General features: G+C 42.0%; 3 protein-coding genes across 11 annotated transcripts in view; all 3 read left to right on the forward strand.

The window, feature by feature from the left end:
• The window catches only part of atf7ip (activating transcription factor 7 interacting protein), a 33,353-nt gene extending 15,682 nt beyond the window's left edge, over positions 1-17,671 (forward strand). For 4 of the 7 annotated variants that reach the window (XM_061060999.1, XM_061061025.1, XM_061061008.1 and 1 more), the window contains exons 2-13: positions 2,196-2,248; positions 3,151-3,672; positions 3,838-4,294; positions 4,478-4,659; positions 4,793-4,930; positions 5,057-5,128; positions 5,218-5,297; positions 6,880-6,941; positions 7,599-8,246; positions 10,966-11,139; positions 11,924-12,987; positions 13,092-13,747. In XM_061060999.1, the coding sequence (XP_060916982.1) occupies positions 3,157-3,672; positions 3,838-4,294; positions 4,478-4,659; positions 4,793-4,930; positions 5,057-5,128; positions 5,218-5,297; positions 6,880-6,941; positions 7,599-8,246; positions 10,966-11,139; positions 11,924-12,987; positions 13,092-13,487 (3,789 nt within the window). In that variant the 5' untranslated portion in view covers positions 2,196-2,248; positions 3,151-3,156 and the 3' untranslated portion in view covers positions 13,488-13,747. Of the gene's footprint in view, positions 1-2,195; positions 2,249-3,150; positions 3,673-3,837; positions 4,295-4,477; positions 4,660-4,792; positions 4,931-5,056; positions 5,129-5,217; positions 5,298-6,879; positions 6,942-7,598; positions 8,247-10,965; positions 11,140-11,923; positions 12,988-13,091; positions 13,748-16,009; positions 16,112-16,193; positions 16,272-16,354; positions 16,438-16,761 lie in introns of those variants that run through there. The other 3 variants (XM_061061043.1, XM_061061052.1, XM_061061034.1) reach the window with 3 other exon arrangements.
• LOC132991999 (uncharacterized) lies at positions 8,253-10,948 on the forward strand. The gene is made up of 2 exons (XM_061061063.1): positions 8,253-9,184; positions 9,238-10,948. Exon 2 carries the CDS (start codon positions 9,449-9,451, stop codon positions 10,127-10,129), a length of 681 nt encoding a protein of 226 aa, XP_060917046.1. The 5' UTR covers positions 8,253-9,184; positions 9,238-9,448; the 3' UTR covers positions 10,130-10,948.
• A 4,837-nt stretch (positions 17,672-22,508) lies between the features above and the next one.
• Positions 22,509-24,687, forward strand: part of grin2bb (glutamate receptor, ionotropic, N-methyl D-aspartate 2B, genome duplicate b) — a 109,140-nt gene continuing 106,961 nt past the window's right edge. For all 3 annotated transcript variants that reach the window (XM_061065160.1, XM_061065162.1, XM_061065163.1), the window contains exon 1: positions 22,509-23,276. The gene's annotated coding sequence lies outside the window, so the exon portion shown is untranslated. The remainder of the gene's footprint in view (positions 23,277-24,687) is intronic.

Genomic DNA, 24,687 nt, shown 5'->3' on the forward strand with positions numbered 1-24,687 from the left:
ACAAGCAACAATTTCCTTGCTAGGGGTAGAAGACATTTTCCACACCCAGAGAGAAAAGGCGGAAACCTGTCAATGTCTCCTCCTTCAAATGCTTTATGCTTTAAAAGCTTTTGTTAAAAAACATTCAAGTTTAAAGAATAACACAACATCATGGCATGTACTGCAAGACTTCTTTTACTTCAAAGACATCAAACTGTTTTTTTTATTCCAAAGAGTTGTCTTACTTGTCTTAAGGTATGCATCGAACACACCAAAGCTTTGCATGCTCGTCTGACACATTCTCAGAGTCCGGTTTAACTGAAGCTGCAGTAGCCCTTTTTGTACTGATGGGGTAATTAACTTAGAAGCCTCAGCTTCAAACAAAAATGTTTAGAAACGTTTTTTATTCTCATTCTTATCCTTGCATGTTGGTTTAATATGTTTAAACCATAAAAATGTGACTGTACAACTGGCCATGTTTCAGCCAAGCACAATCATGACAGTTAGGGTTTACCTGTAGTATGCAATATAAGCATGTATGTTTGGATATTGTCCAAATTCAGCTTATGTCACTTTTTGTGTACATTTTTCAGCATTTAGTTAAATATTTCTACTTGCCTCAGGCTTATCAATAAAAAAAAACAGGTGGTGCTGCAACTTGATACATATGATAGAGGATCCTGCTCAGCTAGCTACTGAGAGCACACTCTGGCAAAAACAGCAGAGCTATCGGCCATTTTGAGTTCAGCACAGAATCCAGGCGCAGCAAATGAGGCCGTAGGATGGGGGAGGGGGATAATGTGCTCTGCGCAGTTGCAATAACATTGGAATGTGAAATGTGTCAGTGATAGTGCTCGCAATCCACACCGTTATTTATTTGTTCATGCTCACTCATTTATCATGCTTTTCTCTCAGGTTTAATTTAGATCAATTATGCAGAAGAATATGGTTTTATTTTCAGCACAGGAAGCATGCTTGCTGATATGAAAATAGAGTAGGAATAGCTGACAAAGTGCGTATGCGCCATCACTGTTAGTGAGCTGATCAGCTGTGCAGCGTAAAGTACACTCTCTGTCCACATCAGTCAAAGTGAATTTTGCACCCTTTCACGCCCATGCAACTGCTTTGCCAATCAAAATACAAATAGCTAAATTAAACAAGCCCTTACAGATAGTTGTGTCAGCTGAAGGCAAATAGGTCAGCAACAGTAAACACAAAAAGCTTGACCAAATTTCAGAGTTTAAAACTGGAGAGGCTGATTGTTTTCCCCAGATGAGATTTTAAAGATTACTTGTATAATAGCTGGCTTACGTCTGCAGTTCCTCCACTGACATGAACGAATGATGTATCTATACACAGCTTTGTAACGTTAATGGTGTGACACAGAACAGATCTCAAACAGTCAACATGTTAACTGTTGAAAAACACCCCCTCCCCCGTTGCAGCACATTGTTAAGCTAACATTCATTCAAGTATGGGTCGGTAAAGTGATTTTGTATGAAAGCCTTTATCCTGAAGCTCGACACCTGTCTCTGTCCATTGTTCTGGCAAGCCGTGTTCCTGTTTGAACCTTTTTTGTCTTCACCTTTGTGTGTGCTTTGGTTAGCATGTCACACCTGTTACTGAGTTCTAATATCTGCAATGTAGCCTGCAAATACATTTATAAGTCATGTGGTATGTTTTTATTGTTTTGTGTTATCCTTTTGTTCTTTAACAGAGGACAACTAGAACTGCTAAAACATAATGAGTTCACTTGGGAGACCATGGAATAACAAAAAAAAAAGGTTTAAAAGGTTTTGTTTGCAGAGATGTTTGATTATTGTAACACCCAGGAGTAACACTTTGTAAACAGCATCATATGATGCTTACTAGCTCTTTATGTCCGAATGAGTGGTCCACGGTGTGGTGTGTAGTGCTTTTTGTCCAATCTTGATAAGTTCAATAACTTAAATGCAACAACATGAATGCTCCACCAGTTTTAATAAATAATCTGTGACCCCAAAAATAAACATTTCCTTGAGAAACAGACGGCTAAGTTATCGCTCAAGGGATAGAGCGAGTGGGTGCTGAATTTGGATGAGCTAAATTCATGGTTACACTTTGGATTTGCATGGTCTGCTGATTTCACACAGTGGATCTTACCTTCCTAGTTTGAAGCATTGACATAAACTACTTCATGCTAACTCACTAAAATAAACCCTGTTCTGTTTCCACAGGTTGTCGAAGGATTCTGTAGTAAATCCATGAACAGGATCCTTTCTGCCTGAAGGTGAGTTATTCATAGATGATTTATTTAGTGTTTACACTACACAACACTTATGTCATAGTCCGGTTCTTGTTTGCTTATGAATTTAAAATTACATTTTGTACTGCAGCTAAACACGGTCTCCTGCAGCAGCCAGATGTAATCCTATACTTTTTTTTTTTTTTTTTACTTCAGTAAACGTGATTAATCATCACATACACATTTGAGTGTAACATGAGAGAACTAGCCTCAACAATACCTTGTTTGCAACAATCAGTACTACGTACGGACAAATCCTTCATGTTATGCATTGCCTCTGCACTGCTGCCAACACGGCCTAGTCGTTCTGATTCGCTGAGTGTTGAACCAATAGGAATGTGGGGGGATGGGAGAAAGGTTGGGTTGCTGCTGTTGTTAACTTCAGTCAGTCCTGTTCTCTGGATCGGGACTTAGGTTAACATGAAATCCATGGTCAACTAGAAAATCAGGGAAAGAGAATTGGTCATGGCTGTTCAAGCTTTTCTGACATGAAAAATAGCTTTCTAGCTTTCTAGCTTTCCTGAGCAGAATCCACACTGCTTTTACAGCAACAGGAAAGATACAACAATGTGTGGTCAGGGAGTAAGATTCTGCTGGACTCAGTTGTGATCATAAGTAAAAATTTTCGGTAAAGTATCAGGCTGTTGAAAACTGACAGAGCTCTGTGCAAAAAGAACCTTCTAGAAGAGAACAAAGAAAGTCACAGGGCTCTACAGTGACCTCTAGTGGTTTTTCTGAAACTCTACATCTTGGTTAAGCCAAGGATAGGTACATTAGCGGAAGAGACAATGCTATTAACCCTTGCAGATATCATTGTGTGTGCATATATATTTGAAGGAGTTGTCATGCTCCTCTGATGCATCTTCCTCCCCCATGTCACTCCACAGGCAGCAATGGAAGTTGTTGTGGCAGAGGAAAAGAAGAAGATTTTCCGTGCCAGGAAAACTATGAAAATTAGTGATCGTCAGCAACTGGAGAGCCTTCACAGTACTTTGATAACAGCGACTCCGGGTTTGTCGGAAACCTCTTCGCCGCCTCTGATGAACGGCATGCACAAAGAGGATGGACCAAAGGCGGGAGACAAGGAGCAAAACAATGTGTCTGACTCAAACTCACCCCGAACTGCATCGCCTTCCTCTCCGACACTGAGCTCGCCTGCTCCTTTCTTGTCCCTGAACCTGTCCCCTTCCCCTGCCTCTTCTCAAAGTCCACCAGCAAAGGATGCTCCTACTACTCCCACATCACCATTCCACTCTCTGAACTTTGAACTGAAAAAGATGGAGCAGGATGGGGACGACGGGGACGAGAAGAAAGGCTCTTCATCCTCCTCATCAAAGGAGTCTGTTCCAACAGCATCAACAGAATCCAAGGAAAATCAGGATAAAGACAATGAGGTGATCAAGGAAAAGGTAAAGATGATAAATGTTTCAGAATACTCAGTTGTTCACTTACCTGTAAGTTTTATAGAAACACCTGAATTTAAACTGGATTTATCCAAACTGTAAACTTATTGAAATCTGAAAAAATTCCAAATACTTTTGAATAAATCAACGGTTTATCATGTTCTTCCTCAGGAGAAAGTCACTTCAACAGATAACCCAGCTGTGGATTTGGCGAAGGATTCTGATAAAGGTTTGGATTCTAGTGTATCTGAGCCACCTCCATCAAATGACTGTACAGAACCAATGGATACAGACAGTGACACTACAAAGGCCAAGGACTCTGAGACTTCCAAAGCCAAAATAAAAAATGTCCGTCTTTTATCTTGGCCTTCCTCCAAAAACTCTACCACTTCTGATTCCTCTCCTCCTTGTCCTTCTTCGTCTCACCCAGCTTCCTCTTCTCAAGTGGAACTGAAACAAGAGAAGGATATCAAAAATGAGAAGATAAATGTAGAAGAGGTCAAAAAAGGGGACAAGGAGAAAGGCTCAACAAGTGAAGAAAAGATGGAGGTGAAAGTAGAGACCAAAAAGAAAAAAACAGAAACCACAAAGCCATCTCGGCCTTCATCCACTCCACCCTCTAATACAGGTATGACACAGGTAGCTTCTAGATGATTGTGCAATTGATAAAGATGCAATGGAAGTCTGGAGGAATTACCTTAGAGCAGAAATATAAATAAAGTTAAAACCTGAATAGTGCCAAAAAGAATATTATGCACAAAAGAATCATGGCCAATGCCTTAATAACCGACATCGGTTTCTGAATCTTAAGCAGTGCAAGAGGAGAAAGGATCCACCTCTGGACTGAAGCGCACATTATCAGAGGGAGACGAAAATGATGGACAAGCTGTAAAAAGAGAGGGGAAGAGGCCCAAGGTGGTGCGTGAGGAGCTGGAGGCACAACTGGAACTTAAAATCACTGCAAATGATGCGGGTCACCATAAACTAGAACAGGTTTGTATGTTACTAATTTGCTGCACTGATTTTTTTTTGTCACCCCCCGCAGTCTTAGTCCAACTGAAATCTGCTTCGGTACATTTTATAACATTATACAATTTTCTGCTTTTCACCTGATATTCTACCTCAGATTGTGCAGCAGTTGGTGGATGAACGGTTGAGAGTCCTGGAAATGACTATTTTCGACAAACATTTCGAAGAGCTGAAGACCAGAGTAGACAAAATTGACTGTGCCACTAAACACCAAACTGCGATTAACACACTCCAGGTAAGTAGATTGTTACATGAAAATGTCAAGTGCAGCTTTTAATAAGCAAACCACATCCCATGTTGCCATATCCAACTGTCAGCAAGGCACATATCTATAATCCTCCTCTCTTAACCGTTTGTTCAGGCCAAGATTGCGCGACTGGCAAAGAAATTTGGAGAGGCCAATCAGGCGTCGGAGAACAAAAGGAAAAATGAGGTACAAAAAATGAAAAAACCTTGGAAAGTTTTGTGCTTTAGAGTGTTTTTGTAGGAAATATTCTGACAGCATGGCGTTGTATTTCACAGGCGCTGGCTGCTGCCGCTGCTGCTAATGCTGCCAACGCTGCCAAAACTATAACGGTTTCAACCAACCCTCAAGCTCAACGGTAAGTCTGCAACATATACATTCAGCAATGATGTACACATCATTTTCTAGTATGGATCACCTCCATGAAGCTCTCGTTTACTAGACCATTTGATCCTGTGACAAAATATGTAGACTTTCAAAACTCGCAGCATTAGTTTATTGAAGCATGTTAGCAGTTTGCACTTTGCTATCTTGTGTGAATACAATTTGGCCTTTGTATGAACGTGACAATACCGGACTGAAACCAGTACACAAAGACCTCCTCTGCGTTGACGTTGTCCCAGGTTGCTTTCTGTAATCACAGAGACTGAATTTTAAACTTATGGCCTGAAAAAAAAAAACACCCTTACATACTCCAAATCCATACATTTAAAAAAAAAAAAAAAAAAACAAGATTCAGTGTCCCGTTTCCCCTGGTCAGGATCAAACTTTTTTCTACACTTAACTTCATACTTTCTTTAGCCTGGCTTGAATTAAACAAACACATGGGCCAGTATTTTGCATCTGCAAAGTAACCCTGCATGGGTCCAGGTCCTGAGTCTTGTGACGTTCTACAATGTGAAGCCTGAGCATTTTCTCGGGCAGTGCAGAGTGTAGTTAAAACTGCACCTCTCCTCCCAACAGTGAGCTGCGACGGCAGGCACTAGAGATGCAGCCTAAGGTGCCCAGAGAGGGAGTGGCGCCCTCTGTTGGTGAGGCCCCTGTACTGTCTATCAAGAAGGAGATACACGAAGAGGAAATGGAGGAGGAAGAGTTCATGTCACGTAACATTGCCATGGCAAATAAACTTGTAGAATACAATGAAGGAAAATGCAGAGAAGACATAAATCTCCGCACAATCTCTTCCGACTTGGAAAATGTGCTCTACCAAAACTCCAAGAGAAGCTCAGGGTTTCCTCGGTCTGACCGATTTGCATCTTACTTATTCCGCTACTTAGTGCCATATGACATCTACTGTGAATGGGTCGCAAAGGTCAATTATGTTGGAGTATTGGGCAAGGACGCACTGCCCATAAACTTAAGAAAGACAATGAGGATGTACATTGATCGTCGATTTCCTTCACTGTCTTGTGATGCCTGGAGAGAGATTCGAGACGTTATCAATGAAATACTGCGAGTGAAGAGAAGACCAGATTTTTTTCGAGAATATGATGCAAGAACTGCAGGGTTATTTTGAAAGTCTTTGATACAGAAACAGAGGCATACTGGGACAACTGTCATTATTCATCATGGAAATTAACAAATATTTTATCTCTATTATTATAATCGGGTTTAAAATCTCGTCAGCTTTCATGCGTGTTTTTTTTTTCATGTTAAAATGGACTTGAGTGGCTGGTCATTGTACATAAGAAGTTGTGAAGTTGGCCCCTATCTTGAAATGTTGAATTATTAACTGACATACTGATGAATGCTTGATTAGTAACTCAGAAATTGACTTCAGTCAGTAGGAGGAAATGTCACCACAAATTGTTTAATGAGGACTGTATGATATGGAATAAAGTGAAATGTCACCATATAACCTCAATCAGTTGTCTTCATGTTGTAGACATGAACAGCTTGAAGCATGCACAGCTCTAAGTGTTAGAAATCTTTCCAAACAGGCCTCTCCGGGCGCCCATGGAGGTAAAGCAGGCTCAAACCGTTCCTTCGTCCAGCACCACTGGTGAGTAGCATGATGTCCGTAAAGCTTATGGTCTGTTTTGTCTTTTCCATTTTATAGAATCACGACAGGGAGAATAAGCTGTGTCATCTTTAAACAACAAGTTAGTTCTCGTGCTTGGTCCTGTTTCTTCCCGTACAGAGTTTGCATGTTTTTAATTTGAAAATGTTGTTCAGTCCGTAATGTTTACAAAAAAACAGAAGGTGCCCAGCTGTCCTAAAACTTAACTTTTGAACTGATTTTAAAATTAAATAAACATGGAGCTGAGTGCCTCAGACTGGCCAAGGATATATTAGATGAACGAAGCCATTGTTGTTTTTTGACTGAGATTTATTAAGAAAAACAGACAAATGAACAATCATCAGCCTTTTCTTTTACAGTTTCTTGCAAGCCTGATTAAGTGTATGATTTAATGTCTATGCATGCTAGTGCCTCAGTAGTTGTTTAGCTGTCTTTGCTTCTTGCATGCTAGGTTAGGTTTGAACTGCTGTGATGCAGTTTGGGTATAACCTGGACGTTTCTGCTTCTGGGCACCTTTTGTTGACTAAAAGTAATAAGGAGTTAAAGATTAAAGGACAAACCTGTTTATTGAAATCTTAATGACTGATCATTTTACATTCTAATAAAAACAATCTTTCCTATTTTCCTTATCAAATCCAGCCTCTTCAGTTCAACCAGTCCCCACTGCAGCTTCAGTCCAAACACCCACCTCCACTGCTATGGTTACGCAGGCCCCCATCCTGCAGCTGATCACCTCCACCTCTAATGCTGCCTCCAGCTTGGCCGCTGGCATCACCACTCAGAGTCCCACGGGCACCCTGCTGCTGAAGACGGCCTCTGGGAGCAGCATGATGACCACTGGCCAGCCACTCCTCATCCAACTGCCTTTATCAATGGCTAATGGCCAGGCAGGAACTCTGGTCAACATTCCCGTCTCCTCTTTAACTGCAGCTAGCTCCCTCACCAAGGCCAAGACCACTTCCACCGCCACTTTTATACTCAAGCCTGCTTCAGCCATCACCACAGCAGCAGTTTCTGCTCCAACAGTTGCAACTGTCCCAGCACTCCAGGCTGGTCAGATGTCATCCACTCAGATCTCTCTCGCCCGTGCCGTATATCAGGGAGGGGCCGGAGGGATAATGACACCTAACGCAGGGGTATCCGTGACAACAGCCAGGACATCGTCTCAATCTGTCTCTGTAGCAGGAGCAATGTCTTCAGCCTCTTCACCTGCAACCTCTGGGCCGGCAGCAACGGGGTCGACGGCTCCTGGACCACCACAAGGGACATCTCTGACGTCAAAGACAGGTAGGTTGCACTTTGATTAACAAAGCTGTTGTCTTTAAAAGTATTGAAAATGTTTTTGTCTGTCATTCGACCGGTCTGAGAAATGTCAGAATTCACCATATTCGTTAGGCCATTTTTCTGTGAAATGTTGCCCAATGTTGGGAAGGCATAATAATGTGTGCTGCTGAGCAGAATATTTTTTTTTTTTGATGAAGTTACGAGAAATTATGATAAATACAACTTACTTTTATGTACAAACAAAATATCACAGAGCATTGAGCAGGATTGGCAACCTTTTAAATGTCTCATGTCAATTTACAAGATTTGTCGGCTTTTTTATACTTAGTAGTTTTTCTTTTACTGCAAAAAAGCGATAAACACCGAGATAATAAGAGGAAACTTTGTTTTATTGATGCTCCTCCTCCTCCTCTTTGCAACTGGATTTGTTTCCCCGACATAGAGAAAATCATTGAACAAAACACACACAAACCCACACCCATGCACGATGGAATGAATGAACAAAAGGTTGTCGCCACAATACAGGTGGGATTGAAAACATTATTGGCAAACAACAAGGCTATCGATGGGCATGTCAGACTTTGGAACTATATACAAAAATAACTGCAGAACTCCATAACATAGCAGATGAAGTGGCGAACAAACAAACAGATGAACAATGGCACAATCAGCACCCTGGAGAGCGCTGCGGCAACTAGGACACACACCTGGGGCAAAAGCTCTCAACCCTTACGGTGCATTTCTCACACAAAGGGTGCTTGCATCCCTTGCAGGAGAGAAGGGTCTTGTTTTGCTTGTTGTTGATCTGACACTGCCTCCTTTTCGACTCTTGTGGATGCTGTGGCTCCATGGGCACCGACGTCAGACTGGCCTTGGCATGCAGGTGTTCCTCTTGCAGTTGCTTTGCCAGCTGAAGTATGAACGCTCTTCTGGGGATGGTGGTCGAGGTGCATGCCTCGAATAGCACATGGGTGTTTATCGCAGCTATGTCCAGAAGGTTATAGAAGACAGAGACAGGCCACCTTCAGGTTGCACCTTTTACGGTGCACATCACATCAGACATCAGGGCAAATTTGTTTTATTTATGTTTTGCAGTCCCGAGCACATGTGAGAAGGGGAAAGATGAGACCATCTGGAGAACCATCTGGCCTAAAGGACAATCCGCGGGCCTCACAGCTAACGCTAGGTGCAATGTTAAGGACGCTATGAGCGCTTTCTTGTGCTTGCTGGACAGTCAAATGCTGCAGCACATACGGGACTGCACTGTGGTTGAGGCTCGCCGTATTGAGGCAGACAGCTCATGGGATCTCTCCATTGCCGAGCTGAAGGCCTTCATTGCCTTGCTGTACGTTAGAGGAGCATACAACAAAAATATCGAGTTGGAGAGCTTTTGGTCTGAGGAATGGGGACTGGCTTTCTTCAGGGCCACGATGCCGAGGAACCGCTTCAGGAAGATCATACGCTACCTAAGCTTTGACAAGAAACACTACAAGCAGGCCAAATTTGCCCTAACGTGTGATGAGATGTTCACCGTACAAGGTGCAACTGGAAGGTGGCCTGTCTCTGTGTTCTATAACCTTCTGGACATGGCTGCAGTAAATGCCCATGTCCTGTTCAAGGCATGCACCTCAACCACCATCCCCAGAAGAGCGTTCATACTTCAGCTAGCAAAGGAACTACGAGAGGAACATCTGCATGTCAAGGCCAGTCTGACGTCGGTGCCCACGGAGCCACAGCAGCCAAAAGAGACGAAAAGGAGGCAGTGTCAGATTAACACCAACTGCAAGCAAAACAAGACCCTTCTCTCCTGCAAGGGATGCAAGCGCCCTTTGTGTGGGAAGTGCACCGTAAGGGTTGAGCACTTTTGCCCCTGGTGTGTGCGTTAGGAGCCGGGGTGCTCTCCAAGGTTCCGATCGTGCCTTTGTTCATCTGTTTGATTGTTCACCACTGCATCTGCCATGTTATGGAGTTCTGCAGTAATTTTTGTATATAGTTCCATAGTTTGACATGCCATAGATGCCTTGTTGTTGTTTGCCAATAATGTTTTCAATCTGACCTGCATCGTGGCAAGAACCTGTTGTTCATTCGCTCGCACGCGCGCATCAATAAAAACAGTTTCCTCTCATTATCTCGGTGTTTATCTCTTTTTTTGCAGTGTTTTTATTTAAATGCATAGCCTAATATAGCCAACAATAACAATTTATAACTAAAAGTTATGTATTATTTATTATTGTAGAATGTGTTTTAGCAACGGGAGACATGGAGCAGCAGTAAAAAAAAAACTGCACTATAAAAAAGCCTGCAAATATTGTAAATTGACATGAGACATTTAACACTAGAACCACCAAGACCGTCTGACAGATGGTTTGGGTTTTTATAATACAAATAACTATTTTTAAATAAAAACTACAAGCCTCTCATCCTATGACTTTTCTTAAATATGTGTCCTGTATGTTTTCTGAAGCCTATGTGTTACTAAAATAAAACACACCAGACTTCTGAGCATTTATACCTCTAACCGCCGCTGCAGTCATACAGACGTCAGTTGAAAATTATACATTTCCCTGGATTGTTTTCGCGCGTCGTTTTATTTTTATTAGTTATAGACTTGCGCGGGAATTGAACAAAGAGCAACAGATCGATAGGAGATATATAGACAGAGCACAATCGATACAGAACAACGATGGAGAGAGGATCAGAAATGCGGTATTTCTTTTGAAAGAAGCTCTGGTGAAGATTGAGGAGATGAACGAGGGGGAGTCTGATGGCGGAGAAATGTCCGATGTGGACTGGAGTGAAGTGGAGGAGCGTTCCGACTCGGACCCTGAACCCCCACGCCCCAAAAAAAACAAGACGTTTGTGCCAACTGCCCCATCGGTTGGCGTGTCCCCTCCAGGTAAGCGTGGTGTGCTGGAAATTTCTGTTAACAATGCAAAAGAAAGGATCATGAGTCAATCAATGTCTTTGTTTAGTTTAATTCTTCTTGCAAGTAGAAGGAACAAAGCTTCAGAGTGTCAATACAGTCTGAAGGAAAGCTCGAAGTAATCACAATATGCTTGGGGTTATATACACATGCTTCACAGAAAAACCTTCACGACTATGTAAGGATTTCTGATACAGGCGCAGTCAAATATCAAATACATTCTGTCATACATTTCAACACGTCGCACAGCAGTAATGTCAAGGAAAGTCTGAGTATCTTTTAGCTGCAACTACACTGTCCTACATTTCATTTCTTTATTGTATGCTGTTTTTATCCTTCGTTGTTTTTAAATGTTGATTGTTGTACAGTGTCCTTGTGTGTCTTGAAAGGCGCTTATAAATAAAATGTATTATTATTATTATCTTTGATATTTAGCTATTTGTGAGAAACCTTCATCCTTGAGTAAAAACAAGAATATTACACATTCAATTATTGTTGCATTTCTCATGCGAGCTGTGAGTAAAATGTGTCCTCGACAGTAAACAGAATTTTTCCATTACAATGATTATTCATTTTCTTCATTCAATTCTATTAGTTTATTCGTTTTTAAGAATTATTTTGTGTGGGATAAAGCATAGAAAAGTTATAGCGCAGCCGCTAGAAAACGAAAATATTTCTATGAATAAGTAAATATTTATATAAAGCCTAAATATCGATCTAAAGCCTGATAACAAAAGAATGATGATTTGTTTTGCAGTCCCGGGCACATGTGAAGAGGGTAAAGATGGGACAATCTGGGAAACCATCCAGCCTGGAGGACAATCGGGGAGGCGACAGTCCCAAAATGTCCTCACAGAATCCGCGGGCCCCACAGCTCATGCTATGCGCAATATTGAGGACGCTCTGAGCGCCTTATTGTGCTTACTGGACATGCAAATGCTGCAGCACATACGGGACTGCACTGTGGCTGAGGCGCGCCGTATTGATGCAGACAGCTCATGGGATCTCTCCGTTGCCGAGCTGAAGGCCTTCATTGCCCTGCTTTACGTGAGAGGAGCGTTCAACAAGAACATCGAGTTGGAGAGCTTTTGGTCCGAGGAATGGGGACTGGCTTTCTTCAGGACCACGATGCCGAGGAACCGCTTTAGGCAGATAATGCGCTACCTGTGCTTTGACAAAAAGGATGACAGGCATGCCCGTCTGTGCAGTGACAAATTTGCCCTGATGTCTGAGGTGTGGGGTGGATTTGTCAGCAACAGCATTGCCTGCTACAAACCTGGGGCGTGTATTACTGTGGATGAGCAGCTGTTCCCCACCAAAGCACGGTGCCGCTTTACTCAGTACATGGCCAATAAGTCAGACAAATTCGGCATAAAGTTCTGGTTAGCTGCAGATGTTGAGACCAGATACTTTTTGAACGGCTTCCCATACCTGGGCAAAGATGAAACGAGACCGGCTCATCAACGTCTGGGAGAGAGTGTGGTGATGAAGCTGGTGGAGCCATACGTGGGAAAGGGAAGGAATGTCACCACAGACAAGTTTTTCACGTCCCTCACCCTGGCCAAAAACCTGCAGCAGAAAAACACCAGCCTGGTCGGTACAGTCAACAAGGCCAGACGGGAGCTGCCGCCTTCAGTCCAGGAGCAGAGAGGGGAACTGTTTACCACGAAGGTGCTCAAGTATAAGCGGGCCACCCTCACGGTTTACCAGGAGAAACCAAGAAAGAGTGTCGCACTCCTTAGCACCATGCACCCAACTGTCTCCATTGGGAGTGATAGGAAGAGAAAGCCAGAGACTGTCACTTTCTACAATGCCACAAAGGTAAGCTATTTTATCATTTTACTTTATCGTTTCATTAGGCTACTTTATTATTATTATTATTATTATCATTACAAACGTATTCAATTTCCACTCATTACCATCAGGTCGGGGTTCATGTGCTGGACCGGATGGCTCGTCGGTACACCGTAAAAGGTCGAACTCGAAGGTGGCCTGTCGTTGTGTTCTATAACCTTCTGGACATGGCTGCGATAAACGCTCATGTCCTGTTCAAGGCATGCACCTCGACCACCATCGCCAGAAGAGCGTTCATTCTTGAGCTGGCAAAGCAACTGAGAGAGGAACACCTATGTGTCAAGGCCAGTCTGACGTCGGTGCCCATGGAGCCACAGCATCCACAAGAGCCGAAAAGGAGGCAGTGTCAGATCAACACGGACTGCAAGAAGAATAAGACCGGTGTCTCCTGCAAGGGGTGCAAGCGCCCTGTGTGTGGGAAGTGCACCGTAAGGGTTGAGCACTTTTGCCCCTGGTGTGTGTGTTAGGAGCCGGGGCGCTCTCAAAGGTGCCGATCGTGCCTTTGTTCATCTGTTTGTTTGTTCGCCACTGCATCTGTAATGGATTTCTGTTGTATATAGTTTGTCATGCCCAAAGATAGCCTTGTTTTTGTTGTACATGTACTGTTCATTCAGTAATTTTCGCCCATGTGCGGGAGTGTGTTCTTCAAATTTCCTCTATGTCGAGGAAACAAATCCAGTTACAGAGGAGGAGGAGGGGCATCAATAAAAACAGTTTCCTCTCATTACTTCGGTGTTCATCTCTTTTTTTTTGCAGTGTTTTTATTAAAATACATAGCCTAATATAGCATAAAGTTATGTATTTTTTATTATTGTAGAATGTGTTTTAGCAATGGGAGACGTGGAGCAGCAGTAAAAAAACGGCGCACTAAAAAAGCCGACAAATCTTGTAAATTGACATGAGACATTTAAAAGGTTAACAATCCTGCTCAATGCTCTGTGATATTTTCTTTGTACATAAAAGTAAGTTGTATTTATCATAATTTTTCGTAACTTCATTATAAAAAAAGCATTATGTGTGCTTCTGAGCACAAATAGTGACATTGCATATGACGGTCTGACAGACTGTTGTGGCGCTTGGAGGCTAGAATGCTGGCGGTCCTAGTGTTAAACCTTTCTGTATCCTAACCTCTGTCCATTTTTCAAAGCATCTCCATATTTCTTTTTAATTTGACCACGTTTCTGGTTGTGGATCTTTATTAGAGGCTTTTGAGGCCGGATTGAATCAATTATATCTGAACCCGTTTGCTTGCCCGCTTCCACCACTGCAACATCTGTTAGTTTCCCGTTTGCGTTCAAAGCGGCCAGTGGGTGGGGGGGCTACCTACCGTAAAATCACCTACCTTCTCTGGTCAAAACAAAAACAAACCATTCCTGACTGGAATCAAAAACTTGGAAGACATTCTGGCTGATGCATTTTTGTGAGACAAGACAGCACTTCCAAGTTAGCATGTTTTCTTGATGTCGGATGATGTAGACCCTTTGAAGTGTTAGTAAACAATGTGACATATTTTGGTGGGTGGGGCTTAGCTGAAGGAAACACATTCTGTCTGGAGGACATATTTTTTGTTCTTCCTCTAGAACTGACAGAAGCAGAAATCCAAGAGCTGTATCTGATTGCCCCTGACGCTGCTGTTCTTACCAGCGTGGGTAAGAACAGCTCTGAGTGTGAGCCTGAGGAGCCTCCAGAGTTGCCACAGCCACTCACTTGCCTTTTAAGACCCCACACTCACACAGCAGATACCAGTGGACATAAAAGAGTAATGTGAGGAGGCTCTTTGTGAAAACATGAGAAACATCGACCCTGAACAGTGTGAGAGACTTGAAGCCACAACAAAACAACAGGCACCATAACAAGACTGGCTCGCTCAGCAGGACATTTTACAGTGCACGTAAAGGTGGCCATATAGTCAAAACAACCCTAATAAAAAATAATGCCCTACCGTGACAACAACATGTAGGTTCTGGCAGTTGCATGGGGAAGAGACAAGGAGGAAAATAGCGAGGCAGTGCTACACCTAAGAGTTCAACAATACACATAAAAACATGAAGGTTAGCCTCTTTGGTTTTGTGGTCAGATCTGATGAGCCACACATCAGCGCATCGCCGTTTGGGAAATGGCTTGTTCCTTCTGTGCCGACGGGGTTCTGGAAATCATTTTTTTCTTGTAATGAAATGTAAAGAGTATCACAAGTAATTAACAATCATTTTGGGGAAAAAAAACATCATTCTCAAAAAGCAGAGTAGAAAATCCTACATGTTCTGAGTTCACTGTTTCCACACACACACACACTACACGCTCTACATCCAGGAGGCTAATTAGGCTAATTCAGTATTTTACATATTGCTCCTTTAAATTCTGGAATCTAAAGGATTAGATCATTCTGCTGTGTTCCAGGTTGAAAGTCTTATGAAACCTGAGAATTGGACAAATCATTACATATCACTTCCTTCAGATTAATCAGCAATGAAAGACACGATTGGTTAGTTAAACCCAGGGACATCCGGCCTTATTTGAAATCAAATCATCACTTTTGAGAACCACTTAGCGAACAGCGATCGTTGGGCAACATTAAATGTACACATTAAACACACTTCCTACTTCTTTCACATGATCGCAGCAGCTCTGAATTAGTTCAGACTTCACCTGCAAGTGCAGCATGTGAGAACACATAAGTCTGTTGAACCAGGAAGTAATAGTCTGCCAGTTACCTCTTTGTCAGGAATCTGAAATGATAACGATTTGTCAGACTCCACTTCTATATCACTTGCAACCTTGAACACAGCAATATGGCGTCATCCTTGATAACAGGGTTTGAGTTTCCCACCCTGAGTGTGGTGTAATTTGGCTTGCTGTTTCAAACAACACTTGCGCTATTATGACAGTAATACTGCCAACATGTTGTAGTGCCTTTTCCATGATCTTTGTTTAGTGTGACGTGTTGCTTTGCCTTTCTTTTATTTACGTTATCTCAACATTTCTGTCTCAGACAACCAGGCTTCAGGATCCACTCCATCCAAAGCAGCTCCTCCAACAGGACGACCCAAAGGCTCTGTGATCGACCTCACTGAGGACGACGATGATGTACAAGGTAAGGATGAAGTGCAACTCTTCTTTTCATCCTGTATTTAAAAAGCAGCTAGTGTAATATTGTTGAACTGTTTTCTCTCCAGTCACAGGAGTGAAGAATGCCACTCCTGCAGCTGCGTCGCCCTCCCAGCGTCCTACCCCAGTCATCTCTATTCCTATGAGTAAGTCCAACACATTATATTCTGGGCATGAAAGATGAACTTGTGAATGAATGTTTTGACCGACGAATGTTCTCTCGTCGCAGGTGCAGGAGCGAGGTCGTCCCCCCAGATCGCCCAGAGCTCCCCCAGCACCCCTAAGTTGACAGTCCACCACCGCCCCCCTCTGGTAAGAATACAAAAGTGCAGTTCAAATATTTTGCACATGTGGTCGTTCAATGCCAGCTCAATTGTCCAGGATGATGTGAAAAGTGCTTCTCAGGCTACCATCAGTCCAGAGGCCTGGGTCAGATATGTCTTTGACTGTAAAAGCTTCCAATGACAGTCGTTTAAATTATAATTTATTAGTTTTGGTTTATAAAAAAATGTCTAGAACTACTTTATAGGTGATTTATTCCTCAATGCTTTTGATAAAAATAAAGAAATAGCCCTTAAAATTGTCTTCGGCCCCTTCTGAGAATGAAAGAACTAATACAATGTTCTCCTTTTATAGGACTCTCCTGTAAAAGCTCGCACCGCCCCTACTACACCATCTAGGAACCCCAACCTGCCCCCTCTCCCAGCTGCCCCCGCACCTCCTCGCTTACCCCCTGAGGCAGAGCGGACCTCACCCCCTCAGCAGCCTCAGCTGAAGCTTGTGCCAAGTCAGACTGGTGGGATTGTGCTGTCCTGGTGCGTGGCAGAAACGGATCAGACCTGTGCCACTGTGGACAGTTATCACCTTTATGCCTTCCATCAAGACAACTCGAGCAGCAACGCAGCGCAGCAGCACTGGAAGAAGATCGGGGAGGTCAATGCCCTTCCTCTGCCCATGGCCTGTACACTGACTCAGTTCCAGTCAGGCTCCACTTACCATTTTGCTGTCAGAGCCAAAGACATTTACGGGCGCTTTGGCTCCTTCTGTGAACCTCAGTGCACAAATGTCATCACTGCAAACTCCAGCTGAAAAGTAAAGGAATGAAAATAATGTTTGCATTTCAAAGTTAATGACTTCCTTTATTTCTTTTCTTGTGTTAGGAACTCATTTATTGTGCGTTGAACACTTACAGTAACTGTAAATATCTCTGCGTAACAACTGGACTTCTAACAGATTTGGGGGAACGAAGAGGCAAACGGTTGGATTTGTCTGGTTAATGTATGTAGTGTATTTTTTTGTGACTTCAACTGTTGTGTATATAATTGAATTACTTTGCCCTTCTACAAAGTCAGATATTTATGTTGTTGACTCCTGTTACTCTGACCCGGATGTCTCTCGCTTTACTTGAGTATAGGTGACAGGATTATCCATGTAAACTCAGAATTGCACAGAAATGTATAAATGTGTGGTAGAAACTGAATGATAATTTTTGTAAGCTTTGTCTGGCAACCAGACTTTGAAAATCACAATAAAAGGTTTTATCAAAGTCTCAGCGTACTGAGTGTGTGCTTCCCATCCAATCTTCCACCTTTAATGTTCCACAGACACAGACGGCAAACATGTCCATCATAAGACTTCCCAGTTTAACCGGTTCAAGTAACTGGTCTGTCAGATTAGGCTGATATGGTACATGCTTGTTTTTCACAGAAATCTCACAGCAGTGAGTTACAGCCAGCAGCCGGTGAAATACAACCGAACACTGCAGGTGACTTTAAAAGTTGCTGATGGGAGTTTTAGACTTCTTGTAGTGGGATGTCTGTGACTGGTTTGTTGTGTAGATTATTACACAAGGATTCACTTGTAAGTGTGGACACCATACACCATTCATACTACCACTGGACAGATAAGAGTACTGCAATAAAATATAAGCTGTAAGCACTATGAACTCCATGGGGCACCTTTACTGGAGATGATCATATTTTAATTTTCTACACAAATCACAAAACGATGTCAGTGTCTAGCATTCTGGTGCATATCTGACTTTGAAGCTTCAGCAACAGAGATTTTGGAAAAAGCTCAAGTTTTTTAATTATCATGACAACAAGCATCCAATTGAAATATACTGTATGTTAGTGGAGGACTGCACTCAGTTTCGCTCATGACACTTCTATTTTCAAAGTTGATTTTGAAAATAAGAGTAAAATTGAAGATGAAGCCAAGGTGCACGCTTACATGAAATGAATAAGCGTCTTTCTCAGTGGAGCATGAAGATGCTAGAGCAACAGCATTGTGACCAAATATCTAAATGGCATTTAACCAAAACAAATAAGATAATGAAACATATAATAAACATAATAAAATAACCCTGGGGGACTCCATCTGATGCGATGGTTGATTTATGGTCAAACAATTTGGCTTATCATTTGATCTTCATCACAGGTTGTAATTAAAGCTGCAGGCTGATTCTCAGCAACACGATGCAGGATCTCATACAAAGTTAGCATGGGGTGGCTTTGAGTTAAGAAACACACTTTTGCATAATTTTAATGAAAATGCCAAGGATGATGTCTGATTTTGGATAACAATTTCACTTCCACTCTGACCAACCATTGGTGAAGGTAATCCTTGACACATGCGCGGTACTTTGTCCTGAACTACGGTCCTGCCTCTTTTTTGAGCAGAGAGAAAACAAAGGTTGGGGCGCTTAACCTCTTCAGATCATTTTACCCCTAAGTGATGAAAATGACCCTTCGGTTGATTACCAATCTTCATATTTTGGAGTAGCTTTCACGTATTTCAAGTTATTTCCTGCTTGTGAGACTGCGGTACAACTTTTTAGCCCTGCAGGAAATATGAGTCATGATGGTTTAAACATCCAACCCACACATGATCTGTGCACTTTGCTCTTGAGTCCCTCGGCTGGGTCTGTAAATGTAGCTGTGTGTGCTGCTAATGAGGAGCTGAGGGTAAAGATTACGCTTTGTAAAAATATGGTAGTGTGATGTAGTCAATTTACTGTAATATTTTTAGTATTTTATAAAACCAGATAGTATGTGCAGAATGTTATTTAAATGTAATTCTTAATACTCATGCTGAGATTTCTTTTTTAGTTTAATTGTCAGGGACATTCGTGTAGGCGTCGTTACATCTAATCACTTCTAGCCATGGCTAATATGCAGTCCTTGTCCCTGGTTAGACTTTTAGGAATTAACTCACAATCCGGTCTATCTGCCAGTGTTTTTGGTCCAGGTTGGGAAAACTGGATCCTGGCCATCCAGTGTGACTATATCTAAGAAGGGAAAATAAATTAAATGTGCCTCATGGTGTCCTTTCATTGACATGTATAAAGTGCTTTCATCAGGGCACTTCCAGTGACAGCAATATTTGATGCTCCTCGGCCCTCTGAGGCATCTTTCCAGTGGAGAAAATATAAACCACGCTGGGAAAAACGCAATGTAGCGCCCTCTTGCGTGCCCTTTTAGTGGAGAACATCTGATGAAAGTCTCTATGAAGTGCCCCCTCCTGGTGGAAAACGCACTGCACATTGGCTGTCTGATATCCTAGATAATTAGTTATCATCATCATCTTTAAGTATATACGTTGCTGCAAGTTTTATTAGAGAAATCTTAATTAAATACTTCAGTTATCTAAAGTTCATCTGCACTTTTCACCTACTAAGACAACCCCAGAGCCCACTTCTAAATACAGTTTTCAATATTTTTATTTGGCAAATACTAATTTATAAAAGTGTTCTAACTTTTACCAATCACAAACATCTTGTTTAAAAATGACAAAGTTTTGACTAATTGAGGTTTTTTTTTTTGTAGTGACACCTTTAAAGATAAAGCCCAGCAAAGGAAGGAGGCGTTCACTGTCCGACCGTCGTCAACAGGTCAACACGGCTAGGTCGCATATTTTCTTCATTTTGTGGTGTGTTTCGTGGAAAGTGTATCCATGCTGAGAGTCTGAAAGACCTGCTTACATCATAAAAGATATCGACAACATGGTGAGTTTTTTTTTCTGCTGTCTTTTTCTAGCTTACAACAACCTCAGGGGTCTTGTCGTGGGTCGGTAAAAGTTACACAAAAGTTTCGGCCTAATAATCTAAAATTGGATTTAAGTCTATTTACTGAACAACTATTGATTTGTAATCGCGCGCGCGCGCGTGTGTGTGTGTGTGTGTGTGTGTGTGTGTGTGTGTGTGTTTTATTTTACAGTTTTTTCCAATTGCTAACACTCTAAAATGACATGCATAGCACAATTATTTAAACTGACACACAGAGAGCAAAACCTCTTCTCAAGTCTCCAAAAGTCTAAACACATTTTCTGCTTTACACACATTTTGCAATTCAAAATGTCACTTTTTTAAATGCACTGAACACAGTTCTCTGCATAAGACACAGCAATCAGACATAAAGTCACATGTTTGCCTTTTCAAAACACTGCCATTCAAAATGACACTACATGAACTAATTGGCCGATATATGTGCCACCTGGCCAAACACCTAATTTTTTACAGTTTTTTCCAATTGCTGAAACACAATTTTGCAAACTAGGCTGGTTTTATCAAAATATTTAACACAATTCACAAAACCACAAACTGCAAAATACCTCATCTATCCTGCAAAATGAAGCACTGCAACCAAAACTACATATAGAAACTTTTGCACCAAATGGCACACACTTCATTCATATTGCCAGATTCTTGTCTAACCAACCACACACTGTCGGGCATAATGAAAAGCACTCTCATCTTTAGTATGCTTTGCCATAATACTAAAATAGTCTGAATTGTAGAAAATTCTTCAGATTGTTCACATGCACAGAAATATTTGCAGATACACACACATGCTGTTGAAACATTTTATTTTTTAATTTTTCACCAAACAAGTCGGTGCTACATATACCAGTACAGTAAAACGGCTCAAGTTGGGCTGCACTCTCTGTCCAGCCTCTCGCATTGTCAGCCCAGTGGTTGATGACATGATCAACTAAGGTTGCTCTGATTTCATTTGAAAGTTGTTGTCTTCTTTGGCCATGCACTCCTCTACCAGCTCTACCCCTACCTCTCCCCAATCTGAAGAATTTTCTACAATTCAAACTATTTTAGTATTATGGCAAAGCATACTAAAGATGAGAGTGCTTTTCATTATGCCCGACAGTGTGTGGTTGGTTAGACAAAAATCTGGCAATATGAATGAAGTGTGTGCCATTAGGTGCAAAAGTTTCTATATGTAGTTTTGGTTGCAGTGCTTCATTTTGCAGGATAGATGAGGTATTTTGCAGTTTGGGTGTGTGGTTTTGTGAATTGTGTTAAATATTTTGATAAAACCAGCCTAGTTTGCAAAATTGTGTTTCAGCAATTGGAAAAAACTGTAAAAAATGTCAAAGTGTAGCCGGTTTGAAATTTCAACTGAAGTGAAAAGATGCATATGGGGAGTAAGGAAATACTGGGTGAAATTCATAAACTATTCTTGAGGACCATTGGAGATCAAATCCTGAAAATATCACTTCTGTTCAACAGTAAATGGACATGAGCTTGTATAGCACTTTTCTAGTCTTCTGACTACTCAAAGCACTTTTACAATGAAGGTCACACACCTAGCCATTCACACACTGATGGTTGAGACTACTATGTAAAGTGTCCATCAGAATTAATCCCATTCAAAGTCATGTCGTGTGGTAGGTGCTGGGAGCAACATGGGGTTAAGGTTATTGCCCAAGTACAGTAGTCCAAGTGAAGTATCTGACATGAGTGGGGATTGAACTCCCAACCTTCTGGTTGAGAGACGACCGACTCTACCGACTCTTCCCGACTGAGCCACAGCCAGCACGCATTACACTTCTACTTTTTCTAAGCCAGTGTATTTTATTAATCAACAAACTGTTATAACATTATTTTAACCAAACTGTTAGGTTAGAGATGTCAAGTGATAAAGGGTTAGTTAATGTTGTGGCTTATCTAATTAACGGCTGATTTAGTCCTTTAAACAGATTCCAGCACACAACATATCAGGAGGAGTCAAACTGACATAAATGCGCTGAAGTAAAACATTTTTTTTACAAGACAGTTCATTTCTAGGTAACTGATCTCAAAATTCACCTCCGACTCAATCATAATAATGTCTTTTTTCAGTATCTGAGCACAGAGTAACAACAGAGGGAGCCATTGCTTTCTGTATGGAAGACATTTTCTTGACAATTGTTGCAACAGCCCTTCTTTACTGTAGCATCTTTCTAATTCACAATCCTATAGAGGGACCCACCTCCACATTTCCCTCTCTCTCTCTCCCTCGCTCTCTCTCTCTCTCTCTCTCTCTCTCTACTTCGAGGAGGTGGAGGAGAGCGAGCGAGCGAGTGCAGTTAAGAGTTGTGCGCTGCGCTCTATGCCGGCAAGAGGTGTGTTTCGTCTCCACTCTGTGTATCTCTGGGTAGCAGCATCCCCAGCATGCAGCCAGCCTGAGTGCCATGTCTAACAGCTGTACTGGCAAAGGGTTACAGCTCATCTGAAGGGAAGGGAGCATCCTGCTTTGAGGAGGACAGAAGATAAAAGAAGACTGACCAGTTGCAGGGAGAGGGGGGAATTTAACTGACAGCAACCCCCCCCACCCCCCACCCCCATGCATCACTAAACAGAGCAAAAACGGAAGGCTTTGGAGTATTCAATTTTTTCTTTCGTTTTATATTTTTCTTATTCCTCATCGCGGTGCTGGGAGGTGCTTCATCTTTTCATATAGTCTCTCTCTCCGTCATTTGCCTCCTCATCTATTTCTCCATCTACCTGGTGTATAATTTTGTCTATATATGAGTGAGAGAAGAAAGAAAGGAGGGAGTTTTGTTTTGCTATTTGTCCTTTCTTTCCTCTTCTCCACTCTGCCATCCCTCTCCACCAAACCATATCATACCTGTCAGTCCCTCCTCGCCTCTTCATCCCTAACTGCTGCCATCAGTTCGTTATTTCCCATCCTAACGCCTCTTTCTGTCCCTGAAGTCTGATATGTTATGAACTTGGATGAATTTTCTTCAAAGACAACTTTAAAGCTCCTCATGAATGACTTTTTTTTTTTTTCCCCTTTTCCTTCTCTTTTTGGTCCCTCCACACCCATTTTCTTTGCATCACACTCTTGCGGGATTCTTAAATGTAACTCTAGGTAGGTTAACTATCGTTTAGTGTCTGTCTATCTGTCTGTCTGTGTGTATTTGTGTGTGCTTTACGTATACATAAAACACACATCAACACACACATGCACTCGCACACTAAACTATGCCTAAAAGAATGATGTACAGTGAGTCGGTATTGGTCTGGTCTCGCACCGTTTTCACGCCCTTCTCATCTGTTCTTCTCACCAAGTCACTCCATTTTTGATTGTTGTCTCTCAGAAATCCACATGTCAACGAGTCCCTGATCCATTTGTTGAAGATACTCAATTTGTTTCACAACAATCAAAGGAAGAGAAGTAAGGTTTAAAGAAAAAAATGAAATGAATTTCTAGTCACATTTGGATCTCTTTTATTTGTATTTATAGATTGGAAAAGTTTAGACATTCTTTCCCAAACTAAATGAAAATCACTGTATGTTATTCAGCTGCATTCAAAGTTTGGGGTGAATGGCCACATCAAGTCATCAAGAGTGTTTCCCATTTCATGCTTGATTTATGCTCATTCTCGTTCTGCCAGTCCATCAGTAGCCGTTAGTTCTTTTCCTGCCTCTCTGCCCCTTTTCTCATACAACACACAGACACACGACCCCGAAAGCTAAATATACTCATTTTCATCTGTGAAATATTTTCTCAGAATTAAAAACATTGTGAACCTCTGGTTTTCCTCTTTCCTTTCCCCCCACTCTTGAATCGCCGGGGCCGGCCATTCTTGATCCCTGAAGCTCTTTCCCTCCACTTGTCTTCATTTTCATCCTCTTGTCAGGACAGAGAGACCGGTTTGCATCATTTGGATGCTGAACAGCGGTTTAAGTTGGTCATGCTTGGCAGTGGATTTGAGGTCTCATAGACAGTGTGCAGGTTTACAGATAGACAGACTGATAGACAGAACTTAGTCCCCATCCCATTACGTATACCGTCTTTTCTGCTCTGTCACATTTTCCTCTCTTAATGTTGTGTTTGATGCTTTGTCTCCACTTGGCACTGGCGCACCTTTTGGGGAGCAAAGCTTTACAGTGTAACCAGTGCTAGACATTTTTAAAACCGATTTATTTATGGACATCTACCTGGAAACATTACACCCAGTAGTATACAGGCCCACACACAAAACACTTTAGTCTCCTTTTGAGCCCTTTCTTTATGGACTGATAAAGTGGCTTTACAGATACCTCTTTCTTGATTGTTCTGAGAGCGGGATGTCACCATGATGGACTATGAAGGACCACTCGTTTTGCTCTGTCTTTGCTTTTGTGTCTCAACTCTGCTCCTCTGTAAAACATCTCCACTACAGTCTATAAATTATGTGTTACAGAAAAGAGTTAATTAGGTGAGTAGTGAATTGATGAAGCACCCACTTCCTCCTCGCAACTGAGTGTATGCACATGCATGATCTGTGCGCGCGCAC

The sequence above is a fragment of the Labrus mixtus genome, chromosome 2 (assembly GCF_963584025.1).
Source record: "Labrus mixtus chromosome 2, fLabMix1.1, whole genome shotgun sequence".
NCBI lineage: Eukaryota > Metazoa > Chordata > Actinopteri > Labriformes > Labridae > Labrus > Labrus mixtus.